Raw genomic sequence first — 24,533 nt, forward strand, 5'->3', positions numbered from 1 at the left:
AATCAAAAGCTTCTGCACAGCAAAGGAAACTATAAGTAAGGTGAAAAGACAGCCTTCAGAATGGGAGGAAATAATAGCAAATGAAGCAACTGATAAAGGATTAATCTCCAAAATATACAAGCAGCTCCTGCAGCTCAATTCTAGAAAAATAAATGACCCAATCAAAAAATGGGCCAAAGAACTAAACAGGCATTTCTCCAAAGAAGATATAAACATGGCTAACAAACACATGAAAAAATGCTCAACATCCCTCATAATCAGAGAGATGCAAATCAAAACCACAATGAGATACCATTTCACACCAGTCAGAATGGCTGCTATCCAAAAGTCCACATGCAATAAATGCTGGAGAGGATGTGGAGAAAAAGGAACCCTCTTACACTGTTGGTGGGAATGCAAACTAGTACAGCCACTATGGAGAACAGTGTGGAGATTCCTCAAAAAACTGGAAATAGAACTGCCATATGATCCAGCAATCGCACTCCTGGGCATACACACTGAGGAAACCAGAATTGAAAGAGACACATGTACTCCAATGTTCATTGCAGCACTGTTTATAATAGCCAGGACATGGAAGCAACCTAGATGCCCATCTGCAGACGAATGGATCAGAAAGCTTTGGTACATATACACAATGGAGTATTATTCAGCCATTAAAAAGAATACATTTGAATCAGTTCTAATGAGGTAGATGAAACTGGAGCCTATTATACAGAGTGAAGTAAGCCAGAAAGAAAAACACCAATACAGTATACTAACGCATATATATGGAATTTAGAAAGATGCAAATGATAACCCTGTATACGAGACAGCAAAAGAGACACAGATGTATAGAACAGTCTTTGGGACTCTGTGGGAGAGGGTGAGGGTGGGATGAATTGGGATAATGGCATTGAAACACGTATGTTGTCATATGTGAAACGAATCACTAGTTCAGGGTCGATGCATATTATAGGATGCTCGGGGCTGGTGTGCGGGGATGACCCAGAGGGAGGATAAAGGGAGGAGGTAGAAGGGAGTGGGGTTCAGGAGGGGGAACTTATGTAAACCCAGGACGAATTCATGTCAATGTATGGCAAAACCAACCAATATAATATTGTAGAATAATTTGCCTCCAATAAAAAATAAATTAATTACCAAAAAAAAGAAAAATAAATAAATAAAGAACCTCTTGATGAGGGTGAAAGACAAGAGTGAAAATGCTGACTTGAAACTCAGCATTAAACAAACTAAGATTATGGTATCCAGTCCCATCACTTCATGGCAAACAGAAGGGGAGAAAGTGGAAGTAGTGAAAGATTTTATTTCCCTGGGCTCCAAAATCACTATGGACAATGACTGCAGCCTTGAAATTAAAAGACATTTGCTCCTTGGAAAAAAAGCTATGACAAACCTAGACGCATATTAAAAAGCAGAGACATCACTTTGCAGACAGTGAAAGTGACGGTTTTTCCAACAGTCATGTATGGATGTGAGAGTTGGGCCATAAAGAAGACAGGGTGCTGAAAAATCAATGCTTTTGAATTGTGGTGCTGGAGAAGACCATAGTCCTTTGGACTGCAGGGAGATCAAATCAGTCAATCCTTAAGGAAATGAACAATGAATATTTATTGGAAGGACTGATGCTGAAGTTGAAGCTCCAGTACTTTGGCCAACTGATGCAAAGCACCCACTCATTGGAAAAGACTCTGATGCTGGAAAAGATTGAAGGCAAAAGGAGAAGAGGGCAGCAGAGGATGATACGGTTAGACAGCATCACTGACTCAATGGACATAAATCTGAGTAAATTTCAGGAGATAATGGAGGTCAGAGGAGCCTGACATGCTGCAATCCATGGCGTTGCCAACAGTCGGACACAATTTAGCAATTGAACAACAATGGCAACAATTTGGGTGGATACAATTCTATTAGGTTCTCTTATCATAGAGTCTTGGAGTCCAAAGGAATTTTGATCTAATTTCAATGTTGTAAAATCTCTGTTAGCTAGTCAAATTACTTTTATCTGAACACCTTTAGGAGGTTGCTGGGGCCTCTCAGGTGGCCCAGCAGTAAAGAATCCATCTGTCAACGCAGGAGATGCAAATTCGTTCCCTGAGTCAGGAAGATCCCCTGGAGGAGGAAATGGCAACTCACTCAAATATTCTCTCCTGGAGAATTCTATGGACAGAGGATCCTGGCAGGATATAGTTCATGGGGTTACAAACAGTCAGACACGACAAAGCACACATGCACACAGGAGGTAGGTGCTACCTAAGTTCTGTTGCAGTCATCTTTACCCAAGGAAAAAGAGTTATATTTTCAGAAATATGTAATTTTGCTCTGAGGAAGAAAAACATGTTTAAGAAACATATCTGCGGTTACAGACAAATATAAAAATAATCACATAGACTTGTAAAAATTAAGATAATTTCTCAGGGTGAAGGAATTACAAGTGAGGAAGTAGAACTCCTATGCAAACTAGCAACAATATGATGACAGGACATGAGAAGAGGGAAAATGTAACTTTTTCTTCATTCATTCTTCCAGTAGCAGATAGTCTGTAAGATTCAACTAATTCCACTTGAATTCACAAGGGTTATAAGACTTCTTCTCATCAACATATTTGTTCTTTATCTGGTCTTATGTTGTCTAGCTAACTTTTGGATCACTCTAAAAATCAATTATGAACCTATTTTTTAAATTATATTTCTGCTACTTGGTCTGATTCATACAACACAGGATTTTAAAAATTACTTAAAAATATATTCACGTTATCTTCCAAAATAAAAAGAAATAGAGACAACATCTACACTTCATAAGAATTAAAAAAAGAAAAACAGCAAATCCACTAATAAAATACTTAGAAGATTTTCTTTGAAGCAACTAAGGTCAAATGAGCATGGGCTCAAAATTCTCAAAAAAAGAAGGAATGCAGAAAGTGATGGACTGTGACATGTTTACAAAGAAGTTCTTTCAATTAACAGAGTTCTTTTTCTTTTAGAAAATGTATGGCTTATTTAAAATATTAAGGGTTTTCCTCTTAGTACTTAAAATTATAGTAAAGATCATTGCCCTTTATTGTTTTGAGCTTGGCAAAAACATTTTATATATATATATATATAAAATTTTGAGGTCTGCATCTAAAGATATGAGTGTGTTTGTGTGAACATGTGTGTGCACTCATTTCATAGTCTTCTGGTTATTTAAATGTAATATATTATCTTTCTGTCTGTTAGCTCTCCCTTACTCTCACTAAGGGACTAATTTAGATGTACCTATCAGAAGAGCACCTACATATATAAAGCAGATATTAACAGGCACAGTGGGAGGGGTTCAGAAATTTATGTTTTAAAGAGTGCATCAAGTAATTGCAATTTGCAAAAGACCCCATTTTTGAGAAACACCACATTGATAAAGCCTGAACTGCAAATCAACAGCTATGAAAGGAATACTGAGAGAAAGCATATCATAACCTTTTGAGGTTTATCACTTGAAAAGAATACACTAGCCCTGAAAATTTTTTCTTGCCCCTGAGATAGATTATTGTTGCCAAGGATTAGGCTACAGACAAGTTTCTAAAACACAGAGTGAACAAAACACAGTACATACTATTTCCATGACTGCAGGCCATGAAATCAGAAGATACTGTGCTTCATGAAAGGAAAGCTATGACAAACATACACAGCATTTTAAAAATCAGAGATTTCACTTTGCTGACAAAGATCCATATAGTCAAAGCTATGATCTTTCCAGTAATCTCTACGGATGTGAGAGTTGTACCATAAAAAGGCTGAGTGCAGAAGAATTGATGCTTTCGAATTGTGGTGCTGGAGAAGACTCTTGGGAGTCCCTTTGAGTGCAGGGAGATCAAATCAGTAAATCCTAAAGGAAATCAACCCTGAATATTCATTGGAAGGACTGATGCTAAAGCTGAAGCTCCAATACTTTGGCCACTTGATGTGAACAGCTGACTCATTAGAAAAGACCCTGATGCTGGGAAAGACTGAAGGCAAAAGGAGAAGAGGGGAGCAGAGAATGAGATGGTTGGATAGCATCACTGATTCAATGGACGTGAACTTGGGCAAACTCCGGGAGATGGTTGAGGGACAGGCAGGCTTGGCATGCTGCAGCCCATGGGGTCACAAAGAGTCAAGACACAACTTAGCGACTGAACAATTAGTTCCTAACATTTCCCTTTACTTAATATAAGTTCATCCTTTTTTTTCTTCACATTAAGAACCTTTTTAGTAAATTAGCTCAACTCTGAGAGCTATTCACTGCTCTACTACTTCATGTCACATCACTGATCAACTCTCAATTACAGATACTGATGATGACCAGGTATGATTAAGCCTCCAATAAATTGCAACACCCACCAGTTTTTAGTACTAGTAATACTGTCTCTGGGATCAATTTCATAACCTTTTTTCCCCCACTCTATTCTAAAACTCTGTGAGGATAAAAGTATTTTCCAAAACAAGGCCAATCAGCCTGTCTGTAATTTCACCCTAAGCCCCTTTCTGGCAATGGATTCTAAGTAACTATGTGTGGATCAAGTATATTAAGTCTTATTTAAAAGGACTAATAAATATACCATATGCAGATTGATGACAATAAATAATATACTATACTCCTTCTGTTGGAGGTAGTGAGAAGAATCAATGAAAAAAAAAAAGGTAAAATTTCACAAGAAACTGATAGGCTAAGAAAGAAACATTGAGAACTTACACTTGGAGCACTGTCCTTGGGTCTCCAACTTCACCCCCATCACCAATTGTCAAGGTATCATAGCCAATTTCCAGGTCAAATTCTTCAAAATTTATCTGGATGACCTACCAATGAACAGAAACAAGTATCTCAAATATATCTCATAATATATTAAAAGCAAACAAGAGAACAAAGGCAGAAAAACATTAAAATGCCCTGCAGACATATTATACACCTCTATGTCCATAGCTATCTATATAAGAATTTCATACTATGACAGGAAATCATATGAGAATATTTATAATGTTCAATCATTATAATTTTTATTTACAGTATCATATCTTCCATAATAATTTTTCAATGACATAACATGGTGTCTGTTTATAGAACATTCTTATCTGAGGAATTTGAATGTAAATCTAACTTGAGAAGGTTTTATAAAAAGCACATATAGGTGGAGAGTGGTTTACTGTAAATAAAAATAATCTAGCATGGAAAAGCAAAGAGTATAAAATTGCCACTAGATAGTAAAGCTTAAAATATTAGAACTAAATTTGAACCTAGATAACTAAATTTAAAGGCACCAGGATTATTTTTGTGTATTCTTTGGTAATAGAATCCCTCATTTATATTATATTTTGCAGCAAAATTGGGAGCACAATTCTTTGGGAGACATATTATATCATGATAAGCAATTTAATATTAGTTCTTTTCAAAATATAATCATGTACTTGTTTATTGTTTACATATTTATGTAAAAGTTCATATTTAATTAAACTGCAATTCTTAAATTTAGAACCCAATATAACATTTTAGAGAATAATTAAGAGTCTGTACAGAAGAAACTACACAAACATTGTCCTATAAAAAACTACACTTAGAGCAAAAAGTCGGAGAAGGCAATGGCAAGCCACTCCAGTACTCTTGCCTAGAAAATCCCATGGATGGAGGAGCCTGGTAGGCTATAGTCCATGGGGTCGCTAAGGGTCGGACATGACTGAGCGACTTCACTTTCACTTTCACACATTGGAGAAGGAAATGGCAACCCACTCCAGTGTTCTTGCCTGGAGAATCCCAGGGACGGGGGAGCCTGGTGGGCTTATGTCTATGGGGTCACACAGAGTCGGACACAACTGAAGTGACTTAGCAGCAGCAGCAGCAGCAGCAGAGCAAAAAGTAATTTATAATAAAGTTTCAGAAGAGCTGAGGCTACCAGTAGTACTAGAGAAAAATGGAAAAGGCCTTAATTTTTAAAAAATTATTTAAAATATAAGGGATTTCATATTCTATTTTTAACTTTGTAACAAAACCCCCAATTTTTTATTATGTCTATTTCTTGATTTTTTAAAATTATTTTTATTAGCATTAATTAAAGCAATTGTTTTGGTCATGTTTAAATACAGAATATATAAAAACACAATTTTAAATGGCTATGATTTAAAAGAAAAGGTTTGCCTATTCTACACTGAGTTAAATATAAGTACTCTCAATTAATAATTTCCTATTAATAGAGATTAAGTCGTTCCCATTGTTTTTGCTATAATAGGCAACATGGTTATTTTCTGGCTCAAATGTACAAGTGTATCTCTATATTAAGTGTGTACTTTCTGAGTAATAACAGTCAAAATTAAATTTCAAAATATTGTGCCATATGGTTTGGAAACTATCTTATCACTCTACATGTCCACAACTTGTGTACATTATATTCCATTAGTTCTACAAATCTAGAGGGTATAAAAAGTGAAGCTTTTTTTTTTTGCATTTTCCTCTTTAGTAATCAAATTATCTTTTTGTGTTTGCCATTTATGTTCCTTTTCAGGTTCTCTGAACCATCAGTACTATCTTTTTCCAAAAGTTTTCCGTCACACAAAACAAAAACCTGTTACCATTAAGCAATAACTCCCCATTTTCCCTTTTCCCCCTTATCCTGGTAACTTCCAATATGCTTTCTAACCCTGCAAATTTGTATATTCCAGATATTTTACGTAAGTGGAATAACACAATATTTGCCCTTTTGTGTCTGATTTACTTCACTAAGCGAAGTCTTCAAGGTTCATCTGCATTGTAGTGTGTATCAGAACTTCATTCCTTTTATGGTTGAATAACAGTCCATTTGTTTGTTGTTCAGTCATTCAGTTGTGTCTGACTGTTTGTGACCCCATGTACTGCAGCATGCTAGGCTTCCCTGTCTTTCACTATCTCCTGGAACTTGCTCAAACTCATGTCCATTGAGTCAGTGATGCCATCCAACCATCTTGTCCCTGTCATCCCCTTCTCCCCCTGCCTTCAATCTTTCCCAGCATCAGGATCTTTTCTAATGAGTCAGATCTTCACATCAGGTGGCCAAAGTGTTGGAGCTTCAGCTTAATCATCAGTCCTTCCAATTAATATTTCAGATTGATTTCCTTTAGGATTAACTGGTTCATACTCCCTGCAGTCCAAGGGATCAGCATGTGAAAGTTAAAGTCGCTCAGTCGTGTCTGACTCTTTGCAACACCATGGACTATACAATCCTGGAGTTCTCCAGGCCAGAAAACTGGAGTGGTTAGTCTTTCCCTTCTACAGGGGATCCTCCCAACCCATGGATCAAACTCAGGTCTCCCACATTGCAGGCAGATTCTTTACCAGTTGAGCCACAGGGAAGCCCAATACTACAGTTCGAAAACATCAGTTCTTCAGTGCTTCTTTATGGTCCAACTCTCACATCTATACATGACTACTGGAGAAACCATTGCTTTGACTATATAGACATTTGCCAGCAAAGTAACACCTCTTCTTTTCAATACGCTGTCTAGGTTTGTTATAACTGTTCTTCCAAGGAGAAGCGTCTTTTAATTTCATGGCTGCAGTCACCATCAGCAATGATTTTGAAACCCAAGAAAATAAAGACTGTCACTGTCACAGGAAGTAAAGTCCATTGTACATTTATACCTAATTTGGTTTAACCATTATTCAATTGATGGACACTTGGCGTGCTTCCATCTTTAACCTATGATGAGTATTGTTATTATGTAGATTGGTGTAAAAGTACCTATTTGAATCTCTGTTTTCAATTATTGTATATATGCCTAGGGGTGAAATTACTGGGTCATAAATTTAACATATTGAGAAACTACCAAGCTGTTTTCCAGAACTTTGAACATTCAAAATTTCTACCAGGAATTCACGAGGGTTCCAACTTCTCTATATACCTCACTGCTTTTTGTTTTGTTTTTATTATATCCATTCTAGTAGGTATAAAGTGGTAGCTTACTGTGGATTTAATTTCATCTCTCTAATTAATGATGTTGAACATCTTTTCATGTACTTATTAGCCATTTGTATATGTTTTTGGTAACTGTCTATTTGAGTCCTTTATCCTCTATAACTTATTTTTTCTCTTTTACCTCTTTTAAAATTAAGTCATCTGTTATATTGTTGCTTAATTGTAAGGGCTCTTTACATATTCTAGATATTAATCGCCTATCAGCTATATTGTTTGCAAATATTTTCTCCCATTGTGTGAATTATCTTTCCATTCTTATGACAGTGTGCTTTGATGCCTCAAAAATTTTAATATAATGAAGTGCACTTTATTTTATGTTGCTGTTGCTTGTGTTTTTGTGTCATATTTAAGAAGCCATTGCAAAATCCCATATCATGTTTTTGTTTTTTTTTTCTTCTAAGAATTTTATACTTTAAGCACTTAAATTTAGGTTTTTGATACATTCAGATTTAACTGTTATTTTCATTCTTTCTGCATGTGGCTATCCAACTTTACAAGCACCATTTATTGAATCTCCTGCATTGCAGGTGGATTCTTTACCATCTGAGCCACCAGGGAAGCCCAGCTACAAGAAAACCTTGCCTTATTGCACTTTGCTTTATTGTGATTGGCAGATATTGCATTTTTTACCAACTGAAGATCTATGGCAAAACTGTGTTAAGCAAGCCTATCATTACCATTTCCTCTAAAACAGCATTTGTATACTTTATGTCTTTGTGTCATGTTTTGATATTTATCACAATATTTCAATGTTTTTATTACTATTACATTTGTTATGGGTATCTGTGCTCAGCAACTTTTGATGTCACTTTGTAATGGTTTTGGGTAGCTACAAACCATACCCACTTAAAACTGTAAACTTAAATGATAAACATCAAATGCATTCTGACTGCTCAACTGACAGGCTCTCCCCCATATTTGTCTTTCTCTTTGAGCCTCCCTATTCCCGTGAGACAATAACATTGAAATTAGGCCAACTAGTAACACTCCAGTACTCTTGCCTAGAAAATCCCATGGATGGAGGAGCCTGGTAGGCTGCAGTCTGTGGGGTCGCTAAGAGTACGACACGACTGGGCAACTTCACTTTCACTTTTCACTTTCACACATTGAAGAAGGAAATGGCAACCCACTCCAGTGTTCTTGCATGGAGAATCCTAGGGACGGGGGAGCCTGGTGGGCTTCTGTCTATGGGGTCACACAGAGTCGGACACGACTGAAGTGACTTAGCAGCAGCAGCAGCAGTAACACTACAATGGTTTATAAGTGTCCAAAATAAAGAGGAGTCCCACGTAACTCACTTTAAATAAAAAACTAGAAATGATTAAGGTTAGTGAGAAATGAATGTCTAGAGTCAAGACAGGCCGAAAGTTAGGCCTCTTACATCAGTTGCAAGTTGTAAATGTAAAGAAGCTGTTCTTGAAGGAAATTAAAAATGCTACTCTAATGTACACATGAATGATAAGAAAGTGAAACAGCTTTACTACTGATATAGCGCAACTTTTAGTGGCCTGAATAGAAGTTCAAACCAGTCACAACATTCTCAAAACCAAAGTCTAATTCAGAATAAGGCCCTAAACTCTCATCAAGTCTCATGAAGGTTCAGAGAAGTGAGTAAGCTGCAAAGAAAAGTTTGAAGCTAGCAGAGGTTGTTTCATAAGGTTTAAGGAAAAAGAGCCATCTCCATAATATAAAAGTACAAGGTAAACAGCAAAAGCTGCAGCAAGTTATCTAGAAGATCTTGCTAAGACAATTAATGAAGGTGGCTACAGTAAACAATAGATTTTCAGTGTAGACAAAACAGTTGCCTGTGTTGGAAGAGGAGTGAAGTGAAAGCTGCTCAGTCGTGTCTGACTTTTTGTGACCCCATGGATTATATACAGTCCATGGAATTCTCCAGGCCAGAATACTGGAGTGGGTAGCCTTTCCCTTCTCTAGTGGATCTTCCCAACCCAGGGATTGAACCCAGGTCTTCTACATTGCAGGTGGATTCTTTACCAGCTGAGCCACGAGGGAAGCCTGTGTTGGAAGAAGACACTATCTAGGATTTTCATAGCTAGAGAGAAGTCAATGACTGGCTTCAACATACATACTGACTCGCTCGTTAAAGGTATGCTGTTTAGTTACTCAGTCACGTCCGACTCTTTGTGACCCCATGGACTATAGCCTGCCAGGTTCCTCTGTCCAGAGGATTCTCCAGACAAGAATACTGGAGTGGATTGCCATTTCCTTCTTGATGTTAAGGGTGTAGGTAGCTGATTTGACGGAGAAGGCAGTGGCACCCCACTCCAGTACTCTTGCCTGGAAAATCCCATGGACGGAGGAGCCTGGTAGGCTAGAGTCCATGTGGTCACGAAGAGTCGGACACGACTGAGCGACTTCACTTTCACTTTTCACTTTCATGCATTGGAGAAGGAAATGGCAACCCACTCCAGTGTTCTTGCCTGGAGAATCCCAGAGACGGGAGCCTGGTGGGCTGCCATCTATGGGGTCCACAGAGTCAGACACGACTGATATGACTTAGCAGCAGTAACTGTTTTGCAGCCAATACTGATTTACTGTTCTGAAAATCCTAGAATTCTTAAGAATTATGCTAAATCTACTTTGTCTGTGTTCTATAAATAGAACAGTAAAGCCTGGAAATAGCACACCTGTTTACAATTACAGTTTACTGAATATTGTCAGTCCAATGTTAAGACTTACTGCTCAGGAAAGAAAAAGATATATTTTAAAATACTATTGTTTATTGACAATGCAGCTGGTCACTCAAGAACTCTGATGAAACTGTGAAACAAGATTAATGTTGTCATGTCTGCTAAAACAATAACCATTCTGCAGCCCATGTATCAAGGAGTAATTTTGATTTTCAAGTCTTATTATTAAGAGAAACATTTTATAAGGTTATATCTGACTTAGATGGTGATTGCTCTGAATTGATCTGGGTAAAGTAAATCCTCTGATAGATCTGGGTAAAGTAAATTAAAACCTTTCTGTAAAGGATTCACCATTCTAGATGTCATTAAGAACATTTGTGATTCATGGGAAGAACAAAATATCAACATTAACAGGAGTTTGGAAGAAGTTGATTCCAACCCTCATGGAGGACTGTGAAGGGTTCAAAACTTCAGTGGAGGAAGTCACTGCGGAGGTGATGAAAACACCAGGAGAACTATAACTAGAAATTGAACCAGAAGATGGAACTGAAATGCTACAATTTCATGGTAAAACTTTATGATGAAGAGTTGCTTCTTATGGATGAGCAAAGAACATGATGGAATCCCTTCTTGGTGAAGATTCTGTGAACATTGTTGAAATGAAACCAAAGAATTGACTCTGTGGGAGAGGGTGAAGGTGGGATGATTTGGGAGAATGGCATTGTAGCATGTATATTATCATATGTGAAATGAATCAACAGTCCAGGTTCAACGCATGATACAGGATGCTTGGGGCTGGTGCCCAGGGATGACCTGGAGGGAGGATATGGGGAAGAGGGAGGTGGGAGGGGGGTTCAAGAAAGGGAACACATGTACACCCAGGGTGGATTCGTGTCAATGTATGGCAAAACCAACCAACATATTAACGTGGGGTAATTTGCCTCCAATAAAATAAAAATAAAATAAAATAAAAAACTTATTTGATAAAGCAGTAGTAGTAGTTGAGAGAATTAAGTCAATTTTGAAATGTACTGTGGATAAAATGCTATCAAACACATTTCCTGCTACAGAGAAATCACTGGTGAAAGGAAGAGTCAGTCAATGTGGCAAACTTCAATAGTGTTGTATTTTAAGAAATTGCTGCAGCAATCAACATCAAGGCAATATTATCGAGCAGCTAAATGATTATGATTCACTGAAGGCACAGATGATGGTTAGCAATTTTTACAAATAAATTATTTTTAAAATGTTTTTTAGTGTAGAGATCTCTCACTTGGTTAAATTTATTCCTAAGTATTTTGTTTATTTTTAAAAATTTCTTTGAGGTACAATTGATTTATAATGTGTTAATTTCTGTTGTAGCACAAAAGTGACTCAGCTATATACATTATTTTTCTTATTCTCTTCCATTATGGTTTATCACAGGATACTGAATGTAGTTCAACATTTGTACAGTACAGTAGAACCTTATTTATCCATCCTATGTAAACTATTTTGCATCTGCTAAACTCCAACTGCCATTCTTATCTCCCCTACACCCATAAAGTATTTTATAATTAAAGATTACTGATTTTTTAGGCATAATGTTACTGTACACTTACTAGACTACAGTATATGGTAAACATACTGGTTCCAAATAGGAAAAGGAGTACATCAAGGCTGTATATTGTCACCCTGCTTATTTAACTTATATGCAGAGTACATCATGAGAAACGCTGGGCTGGAGGAAGCACAAGCTGGAATCAAGATTGCCGGGAGAAATATCAATAACCTCAGATATGCAGATGATACCACCCTTATGGCAGAAAATGAAGAAGAACTAAAGAGCTTCTTGAGGAAAGTGAAGAAGTTGGCTTAAAGCTCAACATTCAGAAAACTAAGATCATGGCATCTGGTCCCATCACTTCATGGCAAATAGATGGAGAAACAGTGGACACAGTGTCAGACTTTATTTTTTTGGGCTCCAAAATCACTGCAGATGGTAACTGCAGCCATAAAATTAAGACTCTTACTCCTGGGAAGGAAAGCTATGACCAACCTAGATAGTATATTGAAAAGCAGAGACATTACTTTATCGACAAAGTTCCATCTAGTCAAGGTTTTTCCAGTGGTCATGTATGGATGTGAGAGTTGGACTTTAAAGAAAGCTGATCGCCGAAGAATTGATGCTTTTGAACTGTGGTGTTGGAGAAGACTCTTGAGAGTCTCTTGGACTGCAAGGAGATCCAACCAGTCCATCCTAAAGGAAATCAGTCCTGAATATTCATTGGAAGGACTGATGCTGAAGCTGAAACTTCAATACGTTGGTTACCTGATGCAAAGAGCTGACTCATTTGAAAAGACCCTGATGCTGGGAAAGATTGAAGGCAGGAGGAGAAGGGGACGACAGAGGATGAGATGATTGGATGGCATCACCGACTTAATGGACATGAGTTTGGGTGGACTCTGGGAGTTGGTGTTGGACAGGGAGGTCTGGCGTGCTACATTTCATGGGGTTGAAAAGAGTCGGACACAACTGAGCAACTGAACTGAACTGATACTGTAAACATAACTATTATATACACTGCAAAATGAAACAAAATAAAAAGATATGGGACTCAATTTACTATGATATTTATTTTATTCAGTTAAAGCTGAACACACATTATCTCCAAGGTATCCCTGAATTCTCTGCCCATTGAATGATTTTGGCACCGCTGTCAAAAACTAATTGATCATGGATGGGAGGGTTTAGTTCTGTGCTCTCTTAGTTTTGTTTATCTGAAAATATCTTGATTTATCCTTCATCTTTGAAGGAGTTTTGACAAGCATATACAGGTATCTTGGTCAGCAATTTTGTTTTCATTGTTTAAAGATTTTGTTTTCCTTGTGTTTCAGCATCTTTTCTTCTTTTATAAATCAACTGTTAATAATTTTTGGATTTCTTAAAGAGTCACTTTTCTTCCACCGCTTTCAAGATTCTCTTTGTTTTTACCCTTCAGCAATAGGACTATAATATGTTTAGGTATGGATAACTTTAAGCTTACCCTACATAGAGTTTGCTGAGCTTTATGGATGGATAGATTCACATTTCTCTCGAATTTGTGAACTTTTTGGTCATTATTTCCTTCAAATATTCTTTCTATAACATTGTTTCTATCTTCTTCACCTGAGAGTCCTATAATACATTTGTTGTTCCATTTGCTCATATTCCACAGTTCCTTTGGCTCCTTTCACTTATTATTTTATTTTCTGTTCTTCAGACTTAATAATTTCAACTGTTCTATCTTAGCTTACTAATTCTTTCTTCTGCTGATCACACCAATTATCAAAACCCTCTTTTATTTTTCTTTTTAAATTTCAGTTATTATAGTTTAAAGCTCTAGAATTACTACTTCATTTCATTTTTATAATGAATATCTTATTGATATTTTCATTTATTCATATATCATTTTATTCATATATCAAAAATCAGCTGTTTGAGCATAATTAATGCAATTGCTTTATATTTTTTATAATAATTTCAATGACTGAATGTCTTCAGGGATATTTTCTGTCAGTTTATTTTGTTCCTTTGAACGACCATATTCTCTTGTTTCTTTGCATATATTGCGATTTTTTTTTGTTGTTGTGGCTGAAAACTAGCCATTTGAATATCATAATGTGGTAATTCTGGAAATCGGAGTCTCTCTCTTCCCCAGAGTTTGCTGTTCTTGATTTTTGAAGATTCATTTCCATCTAGCATTTTAACTTAAATTTCTTTAAATTCAAGGAGCTAAAAAAAATACCCATTTCAGTAGGTTGGGGCTGCTATAACAAAATATGAACTAGGTGGCATTTAAAAAATAGAAATTTATTTATCACAGTTCTCAATTATGGGAAGTCCAAGATCCAGGCACTGTTTGTTTTAGTGTATGGTCAGAGCAAGTTTCCTGGTTCACAGAAGACCATCTTTTTTTCTGTTACCTAACATGGCAGAAGGGACCAGGGCAATACAGTGGTCTTCAACCTTTTTGGAGGCAGGGACTAGTTTCACGGAAGATAATGTTTCAATGGACCAGGGAGAGGAAGCAATGGGGAATGGTTCAAGTGGTATGCAAGTGATGGTTCAATGAGAAGCGGAAGAGAAAGCTTCGCTTGCTTGCCCCTCACTCACCTCCTGCTGTGTGGCCCTGTTCCTAACAGGCCTTGGACCTCTACTGTGGTCTAGGGAGCCTTTTGGGGTCTCTACTAATCCTACTCATGAGGGCTCCACCCTCAGGACATCCCAAAGGCCCCACCTTCTAATACCATCACATTGAAGGGACAGAAGCATTCAGATCACAGCAAGAACTCTCTCAGTCTTTGAAAATTAGCTCACTACTGGAATACTCTGTTAACACCTAGTCAGATCATTTACAATTCTGCCTTGGCCTTCATCTGCAGCTGGCATTAAGCATATAGATCAAATAGTGGTGAAAGCTTAGGCTCTTCTCAGGTCTTTCTGAGCATGTGTCTTATAGTGGGCATGCATGTTACTATCTAAATTCCATCATATATTGGAGGGCTTTTGAATGGCCAGAGTTCCCAAAGAAACTCTGTTATTTCTAGCAACACACTCAGGGTGGCTTGCTTCACTATGTGCTTAGTTATATTTAGCAGTAAACCGATTTTTACTGGGGCTTAAGCTGTGATAATCCTGAAGGTCTTAAATTCGGTATAATTTCATTCAGTTTCTGCTAACTGGACACAAGGGTCACTATTAAGCTGGTGTCAGTTTAACATCCTTTGAAGTTTTTAACTAAATGCTGAGGTTTCAAGTTCAGCTTCTTGATCCAAAGAGACTGGGCCCCCAGTCTTAGTATCCTAATTCCAGAGATTTATTGCCATTTGCCACAAGGAAAACCAAGCTTTCTTTCCATCTCCAAGATTTCTTTCCATTTCATCTCCTACTTTCATTTCAGTTCACTGTTTGTTTGTTTTTTTTAATTATATATGCATGATTGTACTTGTGTTTATATGGTATCCAGGATAGTCTTATAGATTTCCTTTATTGTGAACCCCAATGCATTGAAAAATATTTTTATTGTATTTCAGTGGGAGGGCCTTTCAGAGTACCTCATCTGTCATCATTTCAAGAGAGAAATCATATGATCCACTTTATGCCAAATCATTTCACAATAGAGCCATGAGTGCATCGTATTTAAAATCAGGGAATGTCTAGTATTATATGATTTTAAAAGTCTAATAGGCTAGCAGATACAAATTAGGAATTTAATAAGTGACTGGTTGATTGCTATTTCTATGCCAAATCCTTGATAGTCATTATCATTTAATCATGTTCTACAAATTTTGGACACTCATTTAATGGTAGATTTTATTTTCCCTGAATTTTAACTGAGATTCATGCATATATATATATGTAACAATGAGAACGCTGCTTCATTTTAAATTAAGTGATGAATTAATTATTAACATCCATATACTTTCAGATAAGCACTTAACCACTGATCTGTCACTGAAATTTCAGACACTTATAATTCTTGAACTGTTTCAATGATACTGAATCACTGAGAAGCTAAAATTCTGACTGAATTTGTAGAACACTTTCATTTTAGTTTGATTCTTGCAAGCTTAATTTAAACATCATTATTGGACTGGTTATTTAGAAGTAAAATCTATGCATAAAAAAATAAAGACTACACTGGCCTCAGTTGGAGACATTAATATAAATAAAGCATTACAGTGAAACTCAAGAATGACACACTGAGATATTTCCTAAAAGGGGGGAAAAAACAGCAAAATATATAAAAGTAATTTGTAAAAAAAAAAAAAAAAGCAAAGCAACAAACCATTTTTGTTTACATGAAAATGTAATAAGTAACATAAAGAGTTTGATGTGAAATTTTCATTTTTTGTATTTTCCTATAATAGCAATTTTTCATCCTTTTATCTTTGTATAATATGATCTATCCATGGTATAATATGAAAATGAAATGAAAAAAAATGAAAATCAGTATCATCAGTATACTATAAATACTTTCTCTACATATATAGCTGGTAGTAGGGGTGAAATATTTAGTAGGAAATATGGGAAGAATATAATGCATATTAGTAGCGAAAGAAATGTCATACATTTTGCTTCTCTTATTTGTTCCTAATCATTTATGAGCGGGAAAAAATTAAAACTGCATTTGGGTCACAGGACTGTTGGATAAAACGCTAAATATACCCCTAAATATGGAGAAGCAATGGCACCCTACTCTAGTACTCTTGCCTGGAAAATCCTATGGACGGAGGAGCCTGGTAGGCTACAGTCCATGGGATCGCTAAGAGTAGGACACGACTGAGTGACTTCACTTTCACTTTTCAGTTGCATGCATTGGAGAAGGAAATGGCAACCCACTCCAGTGTTCTTGCCTGAAGAATCCCAAGGATGGGGGAGCCTGGTGGGCTTCCGTCTATGGGGTTGCACAGAGTCGGACAGGACTGAAGTGACTTAGCAGCAGCAGCCCCTAAATATAGGATAATTTATAACTGTCTTGATTTTGTTTTTAACCAAATAAGCCACACTCCTGGCTTCCATTTGTGGAATGCCAACTCCAAATGGTTATATGATGCTAACTGAGGGTTATGTTAAGATATTTAAACTACTAGTGGAGTCAACAATAATCTCACACATTTTTAACACTGACTTTCCAGACGTAAGAAATATGTAAATAATATTAAATATTAAATGCTCAGTACATTCATTTCCCATTGTGCTGAAGACATGGATTTTCACAAGATATTTTGATAGAACTGGTATAGACTTTATTTTTCATAACTGTCACTTTCTCCATCATTTACAAAGGATTTAAAACTATGACTTCTCCATCGTTATGTTTTATAAAGTTCCATGGAAATCCTTTTTTTTTTTTTTTTGCTTTTTAACATTTATGTTTTTCCATTTAGGAAAACTATATAAGCTGGAGTACACTAGATTTCAGCAGAAGTAGAGAAACTGACATAATTTGGAAACATAATTTCAGGAAACCCCACCTCAGGAATTGCTCTTGTCATCTAGTGACAATCCAAGAAAATAATTACTTGGAAGTTTGTAACCACATTTTATTTTCTTCCCCAAATAATTTCCATACTGTTACATGACTAATGGAAATTTCTTTATATCATTTATATATATATCATAAATTACAAATTATATGATATATTTTATATATATTTATATATATCATTTATACTTTCATTTATATCATTTACCCACAAATTTATTTAAATATTAACACTGTGAGTCCTGAGCTCAACAACACACATGCACTGCTTTATTTAAACCTAAAACTATATGTAATGTTCATTTATATATTAGTTTGGCCACTCAGAACCTGAACCTCCTATTGTTTGTAGATTTAGGAGACTTGGTAGGAAGCACAGTATACTCCCAATATGGTCAGATGTTATATTCCCCTTCATTGACTGCATTCAGAGTGTAGGCATGAGACCCAAGCTCCCCAAACCATGGATTCTGGCAGAGGGTGGCAAGGGCAGAAAACATCCAGTTTTAGAAGCAATGGTAGTTGTGGTATGTAACGGCACTGATGTCCTAGGGCAGCATTATACAAGAGGGGAAAAAATCTTTCCACAAATCAGAACCAGAAGCCATATCAGATGATGACAAAGTTCCAGTGAACTAAAATGAGTACTGCTACATTCCAGGTTGATCAGGAGCTCATCCCCCTTCCATAGAAGATAGTCTTCACCAACCTCCTAAACCAGCAGGATACTTTATTGTTCTATGAGCCAATGACCTCTGAAGCTAAAACTATCATCGATTTCACATTTGTTGGGGATTTCACAATAACTTTCTTTTGGCTATAGGTCTCAAGATAATGAAGAACTATAACTGGATAAAATGGAAAAGCCATCACAAAACTTGGAGATACTAGACTTATATGTAAGTGGCTAACACTTTTGTTTTTTTCTATCAATGAAGGCAGCATTTTTTCATGTAAAAAGTTTTTCAAAGTGAATGTAAAGAAAGAAGTACAGATAGGGATGAACACTTGATAACAAAATGGGTGAATTGTGGCAGAAACTATTGATTGCTTATTCAAGTCATCTTACTTGTTCATTCCAGACCTTTCTCTTCCAAACAGGACATTGATTTTGTTCAGCTACATATCTTCCTATTTATATCCTCATGTTTTAGTGACTTCTGACCCCATATTAAGTTCCATGGAATGGCTGCTAATGAATCTATGCCAATCTTAGAAGTTCCATTTCATCTGTCAGGGGTAAGATTAGATATTACTAAGTGACCTAATACTGGTTAGTGGAAGGTGAGAAGCAATCTTCTTGGAGTGTTGGCGGGGATGTGGGGTGTGGGGAAAATATTCCTAGGAGATCAGCAAAGAATCAGTCTGCTTTGGAGGTGATTGGATCTGGATATATTCACTAGAGCTACTGCAGCCATCTTGAAATGAATAGTTTGAGGACAAAGCTAACACAGGGAGATGACCAGAGCCAGGAGATGAATGTTATTACTGTATGCCTGAGGCTTACATACATCTAGACAGAATGTTGTGCTAAATGCATTTCTTTACTATTTAAACCATAGCTTCCCCACACTTAAAACATTCTAGTGGATACACTTGAATATTCACTTCTAAGTTTTAAAAAATGCCTTGTCCAATAACTTGTCTGTGTTTATTTGGCCAACAGTGATAGGACAAAATTCAATCTCAGACTTGCCTGATGTCACAATTCAAGTGCTCAAACTTCACACTATTCCACATTTGCATAATAAAAGTCTGTAGCTTAAGAAATATTTTCTGTCAGCCAAATATCTGACATAAAATAACATAACCTCTAAGTAAGTTCTTTGATGTTGCACATATGCCTCATGTCTTAAAAAGTGATAGCAAGGAAAGATGATGTCTGAAACCTGACAAGTAACAAATATTATATCAATTACTAAATCTGGAAGCTGTTGAAATTGCTCAATATTTCTCTAGTCATCAGCTGCTGCATTGGCTAATTTGTACCCAATATGATTAGTTCAGTTCAGTTCAGTTCAGTCGCTTAGTCGTGTCCAACTTTCGGCGACCCCATGAATCACAGCACACCAGGCCTCCCTGTCCATCACCAACTCCTGGAGTTCACTCAAACTCATGTCCATCGAGTCGGTGATGCCATCCAGCCATCTCATCCTCTGTTGTCCCCTTCTCCTCCTGCCTTCAATCTTTCCCAGCATCAGGGTCTTTTCCAATGAGTCAGCTCTTTGCATCAGGTGGCGCAATCAAATTAACCTTTGGTGATATTTACCAAAACAAATTAATGAGGCTATGGTTTTTCCCGTGGTCATGTATGGATGTGAGTTGGACTGTGAAGAAAGCTGATTGCCGAAGAATTGATGCTTTTGAACTGTGGTGCTGGAGAAGACTCTTGAGAGTCCCTTGGACTGCAAGGAGATCCAACCAGTCTATCCTAAAGGAGATCAGTCCTGAGTGTTCATTGGAAGGACTGATGCTGAGGCTGAAACTCCAGTACTTTGGCCACCTCATGTGAAGAGTTGACTTACTGGAAAAGACTCTGATGCTGGGAGGGATTGGGGGCAGGAGGAGAAGGGGATGACAGAGAATGAGATGGCTGAATTGCATGACTGACTTGATGAACATGAGTTTGAGTGAACTCCGGGAGTTGGTGATGGACAGGGAGGCCTGGTGTGCTGTGATTCACGGGGTCGCAAAGAGTCGGACACAACTGAGTGACTGAACTGAATTGAGCTGAATAGTAACACCAAGTTAGTCATATTAGTGAGACAACAAGGGCACAGGCAAAGCTGTGGATTAAGTTTCTCTCTGTCACGGAATGTTATATGGTTTGAGGCAAGTCTCATAACTATAAAAGAGAATTTATAACTCTTAATTTCTAAGGTTGAAGTAGGTATTACATAAAACAAGTTTTGAAAACAGAACATACTATGGTTCATATACAGTATGCCTTTAATAAATGGCAGTTATTATTAGCTAATCATAAAATAAATGTTCACATCTGTTCAAAATGGATCTTGAGAATGAAGCTCTATTTTTGGCAAACTGACTATCAGTCAAAGAGTAGAGTTTTTCCCCCAGATCTGCACTACTAGAAATTTATCTTTTCTGGAAGCAGCTTTTCTCTATTATGTTCATTTCAGAATGACTATAGTTCATTCTCTTATTAACAAGTATATTTCCTACCAGGTGAGGAAATCCAGAGTGCATAACATATGCATAAATATAAAATATACAATGTGTAAACTATGATTTTAAAGCTTAAGGTATGCAATGCCATATCACATAATCAATTTGACATCTAATTAAAAGCACGTCCTTTTTCATAAATGTTTTTCAGACCTTGGTATCACAGTCCAATTTGGAGACAAGACATAAATAAGATAAATGCAATACCCTATGCTAAGTGCTTTGGGATATGGACACATGGGGTTACATGGAGCAGAGATGAGAGCCACCCAATCTGTTTAAAGAATAAAGTGGAAAGAGTTCTTCCAGGAGAGAACCCCCAGGTAGTGCAAAGGAAGGTAAAGATGAGAAGTAGGGAAGAATGTTGTAGAAGACAGCAAGAAAAATGTCACAATAGAAATAAATATTCCTTTTGTTTCTATAATACAAACTGTGAAACAGGAAGTGATGAAAAGCAAGGCTAAAAATAGAGGCAGGAACTATATCATGTTAAGGACCTCAAAGTTTGTCTTATAAATGAAGAAGAGCAAATAACGAGTTTTGAGTAGAGTGTTGACAGGGTTTTGTTTGCTGTTCATATGTTCACTTTGGCAGTAGGAACAATTTGGATTTGAGTGGAGTTGGGCTGGCAACCCATTCCAGTATTCTTGCCTGGAGAATCCCTAGGAACAGAGGAGCCTCGCAGGCTACAGTTCATGGGGTCGCAAAGAGTTGGATACAACTGAATGACTAAACACTGCACAGCACAGGACCGAGTTAGAGAAATTGAGGGTATAAACTTGAGCTGTAAAATAGGGGTGAAGAGTGGAGTCAACCTAGATTTTTTACCCCAAATAAAAATGATTGAAGTCATTTCCCCCTTTTTATCTTTTCACAAATATAGCACTTATGAAAAGCTCACTAAAAAATCTATGCCTCACAGAATTATTTTATCCAATTTTATAGGGCATTGTCTAATTCAGATGAAGCAGAATATGTGACACATTTATTAAAAAATCATGTATTTAAGGATTTCCCTGCTGGTACATTGTTTAAGAATCCACATGCCAATGCATGGGACATGGGTTCAATCCCTGGTCCGGAAAGATTCCACATGACATGAGACAACTAAGCCTTTGTGCCAAAACTGTAATTGTAAAAAAATAAAATGAAACATATAAATACCAGGATACTGTAGACAAAACTTAAAAAAAATCATGTATTTCAGAATAATTCTCAGATTTGACTGTTTTGTGATATGTATTGTATGTAATATGTATCACATGTGTACATGTAAAGTCATTGTTCAATAACTGTATAATTAGTAACCACCATAATTTTTGTAAAAAAGGAAATAGACAAAGGTAAATTTAAATGAAATTTGTGAAACAAGTAAATATTGTAAGATAAAAAGCTTCCCTGGTAGCTCAGATGATAAGGAGTCTGCCTGCAATGAAGGAGACCTGGGTTCAATCCCTGGGTCAGGAAGATCCCCTGGAGAAGGAAATGGCAACCCACTCCAGTATTCTTGCCTGAAAAATCCCATGGACAGAGGAGCCTGGCAGGCTACAGTCCACAGGGTCACAAAGAATCAGACACGACTGAGAGACTAACATAGAAGGTTTAAATATGACACATATAAATCCAGCATTTATTTGAAACTAATCTTATTTTAGAGGAAAAAATTAATCTCTCATATTCTAGAAAGATCATACATTATAATATTATATATAATAACACAGAAGATATATTCCAAGATTCTGGACTAGACTTTTCAAAAATGAGAAGTGCCAGCCTAGGGGATTCTCTGGATTCATCCACTTTGTTGCCAGCATTAGGTTAATAGTTTCAATTCTTAAAAAGGCTCATATTTTAGAGATAAGGGAAGAGAAGAGTTTGGCAACACAGTAAGATATTGATGAGTTGATAAAAAGCTTTCAGCTTTGTTTTATTTTTCTATGCCTTTTGCATCTGTGCACTGGTCTTCTCCTTTAGGGGACTGCTGGTATGTAACAGTGACAGATTAAATACGGCACTACAAATGTTTCACTGAAGGGAAGAAACTACATAAAATGAAAAATGTATCAAATATTAAATATATAACACAATAGTACAAAACCATTGGTTCTTCTCTATTATTTATTCATTCTTAGCTACTGGAGGATATAATTTAAATTTCATAATACATATAAATGATCAACTTCAAGTTACAAATTTTGAAGAAAGTACTGGCAGAAACTGTTATTGGTTTTAGGAGGACATTCATTACAAATTTATATATGTTAGATGGTACACATAAAAAAATTAAATATGAGTATGGTTCATCAAAGTCAATTTGGTAAGAAGTGCTGTTTTGCTATTTAGGCATCATGCTTCTCATTCCGTTTTTGGATGGATCTCAGAGGGCCCTGTATGATCTGGGCTTTATTCAGCTCTAAGGAAATGGCAACCCATTCCAGTATTCTTGTTTGGAGAATTCCATGGACAGAGGAGCCTGGCGGGCAACAAGTCCATAAGGTAACAAGGAGTCAGACACAACTGAGTGACCCCCCCGCCCCGCACACACACACAGCCTCCATTTCTTACATTCTACTCCTTATCTGTATGCCACAGGACTTCTGTCATCATTTTAGTTTCCAGAAGACTGATATCTTCACAAGCCTTTATAAACACTTCTTCTACTTTTGTCTTTTGCATCACTAGTCCCTTGCCATCCTTCAATATTGGATTGAATCTCATTTGCTTAGAAAGATACTCACTGACAGTTCTAAGCAGCCTCCTTTTTATTTCACCCAGAGTGTTTCCTTCAAGTTGTGACTGCTAATTTTTGCATTAATTCTTTTATTTTCAATTTAAATCACTGGCTGGAAACTACCTAAGGGCAAATCATTTGTTGTTTTAAGTTTTAAAATCTATTGTAGCCCCAGATTTCTAGTCAATGAAATTGCAGAATTTCACAGGAAAAGTTTAGGATTTATAACACTGATTTTCATCTGGCCACTCTCAAGATATATATGAAGTCTTACATGGTTGCTTTCAGATGCTAGAGATCATCACAGAAGAAAGGCATAGCTACCACATCTTATATTTTCAGATTTAGGATGCTCCTCCCTTCTGTATACATATATATTTTTTCTGGTATTATGTGAGTGGTTACACTGTTAGGTAGGAGGGGTTGAAATTCAAGCAGGATATTCAATGCCCAACAAAAGGATTACACAGCAGTATATACTTTGACAATATGCATCCTATGTGACTGGTTATATGAGAATAATCAAATCATCCAAGTGACTTTCCTCCACACTGGTTAGAGATTTCAGAAGTTCAAAGAGCTTTAATACTAAGAATGGCAAATAAAATATTGTATTCCTCCTCTCTCTTCACTACCTACCAGCAGCTGCTGCTGAGGGACTGAGAAACTGAGAGAAAAATAAAATGACCCAGAAAGATGACAGTGACTTTTACTAACTCCAAGACTTTCAGTAGGTAACCTTCTACTTTGCAGTAAAATAGCTCAGGGTCATGAGGCAAAAGCTCAGAGCTCTCTCAGTTCCTTTTTCAATATCTCTTGGCAGAAGCCTATTCTGACTTCTTAGAAACATCTGCTGATGGCTTCTGATAACTAATATCAGCAGGGAATCTCCACAAGGATATTCCAAATTCTGAAATTTGTGAGAACATGTGTTATCTGCACAGTAGGAAGCTCAGATCAAAGAGTGACAGAAGCAGTATGCCTCAGCACACTCTGGCTATGTG

At 36.7% G+C, this 24,533-nt stretch overlaps 1 protein-coding gene across 4 annotated transcripts in view; it reads right to left on the reverse strand.

Annotated features, from left to right (window-relative positions):
- CSMD3 (CUB and Sushi multiple domains 3) overlaps nucleotides 1-24,533 on the reverse strand; it is a 1,369,436-nt gene that overhangs the window by 671,508 nt on the left and 673,395 nt on the right. For all 4 annotated transcript variants that reach the window (XM_088844606.1, XM_088844605.1, XM_088844604.1 and 1 more), the window contains one exon: nucleotides 4,708-4,811. In XM_088844606.1, the coding sequence (XP_088700732.1) occupies nucleotides 4,708-4,811 (104 nt within the window). The remainder of the gene's footprint in view (nucleotides 1-4,707; nucleotides 4,812-24,533) is intronic.

Source organism: Moschus berezovskii, chromosome 16 (genome assembly GCF_049115385.1).
Source record: "Moschus berezovskii isolate FMDL1 chromosome 16, NW_MosBer_1.0, whole genome shotgun sequence".
In the NCBI taxonomy this organism is placed as follows: domain Eukaryota; kingdom Metazoa; phylum Chordata; class Mammalia; order Artiodactyla; family Moschidae; genus Moschus; species Moschus berezovskii.